Source organism: Brachyistius frenatus, unplaced genomic scaffold (assembly GCF_029030835.1).
Source record: "Brachyistius frenatus isolate BFR_SWC_R1_liver_20210118 unplaced genomic scaffold, ASM2903083v1 Contig_69, whole genome shotgun sequence".
Taxonomy (NCBI): Eukaryota; Metazoa; Chordata; class Actinopteri; family Embiotocidae; genus Brachyistius; species Brachyistius frenatus.
The window spans coordinates 327,048-329,976 of NW_027210668.1; the positions used below are offsets into that span (position 1 = coordinate 327,048).

The following is a 2,929-nucleotide window of genomic DNA, read 5'->3' on the forward strand; positions in this document are numbered from 1 at the left end:
CAACTCATAACTGTCATGTTGCGGGTCCTGTTAACGGTGATCGGTTGTATAAATAGAGCATCATCGCTGCAACTCAACTGGATTTATCAGCTGACTCTCAGACTCAGACACGTGTGATGCGCTTTTGACTTGTTTTCCCACCTACTTTTATTTTGAAAGAAGTGGAGTTGCTGCTTGATCACAGAAATATATCAAATATATTTTCATCTTCGCCTCTTGCTGAGTTTCGTCCCGCGCTGGAGATGTGGTGGATGCTGTTTCCACGGTGGATCTGGTTCCTGGCGTGTGTGTCGGTGTGGCTGGAGCTCCATGTCGGAGTTTTGCCCCACATCACCTATTCACACGCCGGCATCTGCCCCAATGACATGAACCCCAACCTGTGGGTGGATGCCATGAGCACCTGCACACGAGAGTGTGAATCTGATCAGGTAAAGACATTAGAATAACATTTACAATTAAGGTTCATCTATTTCAGTCAATTCAAAGGTGCTTTATTGGCATCAAAGTTTCAAAAATGACTTTGCCAAATACAGTTTGTCCAAATATTTGGACAGTAAACCAAATGCTTTAACAGTATGACTATTTACACAACATTAAGATTGATGGATATTATTATTTACTGTAAATCAATGCATGTCTGTTGGTGTGTTCTGTGTCATTCAATGTCCTTCAGGTTGTTGCATGTTGATACATATTGGGCAGAACGATTTGCCCTGTCTATTTCCACTAGGAGTATTTTGATTTTGAAAGGTTATGAAGCTCTTTGAAATCTGAAATGACAGAGTAGAACTAGTCGAAGAAAATACTCCTTATTTCATTGAATGCTTTACATTGTTGGAGGAAGTGCAGCCTCACTTCATCCTTTTGTAATTAAAATAACTTTTATATTTTATACACATTTTCAACCATTTCAATGTCAAATGTGATGTTAACTGTTGTTCTCTCTGGGTTACAGTCTACTTTCTTTCCACTCGCTGTTTGTAAAATGTTCTCCACATGCATTCAGCATCCTGTTTCAGTAATTTGCCTCTTCTTCTCTCACAGGAGTGTGAGACCTTCGAGAAGTGTTGCCAAAATGTGTGTGGGAACCGGAGTTGTGTGGCAGCCCGTTACATGGACGGAGGGAGCGGCCCGATGGGGATGCCCAAGGAGGCGACCTGCACCAGCTTCATGTGCACCCAGCAGGGGTCCAAGTGTGACATCTGGGACGGCCAGCCGGTGTGTAAATGTCGGGACCGCTGCGAGAGGGAGCCGCACTTCACCTGCGCCTCTGACGGCATGACGTACTACAACAAGTGCTACATGGACGCGGAGGCCTGCTCCAAGGGCATCACCCTCTCCGTGGTCACGTGCCGCTTCCACCTCACTTGGCCCAACACGAGCCCTTCGTTGCCCCAGGCGACCACTCTTCGCCCCACCACCGCTCCCCTTCAAGCGACCATCCCGCCACCCACCGAGCCTCAACCGCCCGTGCTGGCCAACAGCCCGGCTCACCAGACTGTGAACGTAGGTGACACGGCGAGCTTCCTGTGTGACGTCACGGGTCGCCCCCGGCCTGAGATCACCTGGGAGAAGCAGCTGCCGGATGGAGCAGAGAGGGTGGTCATGAGGCCCAATCACGTGCGGGGCAACATGGTGGTCACCAACATCGGCCAGCTGGTCATCTACAACGCCCAGCAGCACGACTCAGGCGTCTACACCTGCACCGCTCACAACCCGTCGGGGTCAGTGCAGGCCAACCACCCGCTCACTGTGCTGCCCACCGAGGCGCTGAAGACCCCCGAGCCCAAGAACCTGACGCGCTGCCTGCCCGAGGAGTGTTTGAAACCCCCCGACGGCCCGGAGGATTGTGGGAGCGAGCTGGAGAAGGTCAGCTGGTACTTCGAACCGAAGACCAACAACTGCTTCTCCTTCACACACTGCCACGCAAACAACAACAGCCTGCAGCCCAGGAAGGTCTTCGAGACGTACGAGGAGTGCATGCAGTGCTGCGGTCCGGAGCTGTCGGGCCCCTGCGGGCTCCCCAGCCACCAGGGCCCCTGTAAGGCGTATGAGCCCCGGTGGGTCTACAGCAACGCCCTGCGCCAGTGTCAGTCCTTCATTTACGGAGGCTGCGAGGGCAACGACAACAACTTTGAATCTAGAGAAGCCTGCGAGGAGATGTGCCCTTACCCCAAAAACCACCACTGCAAGGCCTGCAAGCCCAGAGGCAAGATAGTGACGAGCTTCTGCCGGAGCGACTTCGTCATCCTGGGTCGCATGACGGAGCTGACGGAAGAGAAGGACTCGGGCCACGCCCTGGTGACCGTGGAAGACATCCTGAAAGACGAGAAGATGGGCCTCCGCTTCTTTGGCAAGGAGCCACTCGAGGTCACCTTTCTGAACATGGACTGGAACTGCCCGTGCCCGAACATCACGGGCGCCGCCGCAGAGGGCCAGGTCATCATCATGGGCAACGTCAACGACGGCATGGCCGTCCTTCAGCCCGAGAGCTACGTGGGCGCCTCCAGCCCTCGCCGGGTACGGAAGCTGAAAGAGGTCATCTCCAAGAACACGTGTGACATTCTCAAAGCGATCACTAACAGCCCTCAGTAGGGTTCCAGTTATGGTTTGTACATACAGTTTAGAGGTTGGAAAATTACTCTGACTTACTGCAACTACAGGCTGTTATTTTCTGAACATTCACTGCAGTGATGTTTTGGTTTTTAGAGACCATTCTTGCTACTTTAATGCAATTCTTTCTGTTTTTCAAATGTTTTCAGGAGTTCCCCAAAAGAAACCAGGTTACATGACATTTTGTCTGTTTGCTTTTTTTTTGTTATGGCGCGGTCGTTGGTGTTGTTAATTGAAATACCATGTATGTGAACACAGGAGACATTCATCATGATCATCGTAATCCCCTTAGACTCCGTCTCTCCTCGTACCCTCT

General features: G+C 51.4%; 1 protein-coding gene across 1 annotated transcript; it reads left to right on the forward strand.

Moving 5' to 3' along the window:
• The first annotated feature begins 242 nt into the window (after positions 1-242).
• On the forward strand, positions 243-2,595 carry wfikkn2b (WAP, follistatin/kazal, immunoglobulin, kunitz and netrin domain containing 2b). Its single transcript, XM_069707463.1, has 2 exons — positions 243-428; positions 1,045-2,595. The coding sequence occupies exons 1-2, from the start codon at positions 243-245 to the stop codon at positions 2,593-2,595; spliced, it is 1,737 nt and encodes a 578-aa protein (XP_069563564.1).
• Positions 2,596-2,929: the final 334 nt, after the last annotated feature.

Excerpts from the sequence above, each read along its gene's own strand:
- wfikkn2b (XM_069707463.1), top strand. The coding sequence starts at position 243 with ATGTGGTGGATGCTGTTTCCACGGTGGATCTGGTTCCTGGCGTGTGTG. Across the intron at positions 429-1,044 it reads GAGAGTGTGAATCTGATCAG|GAGTGTGAGACCTTCGAGAA; the intron begins GTAAAGACATTA and ends CTTCTCTCACAG.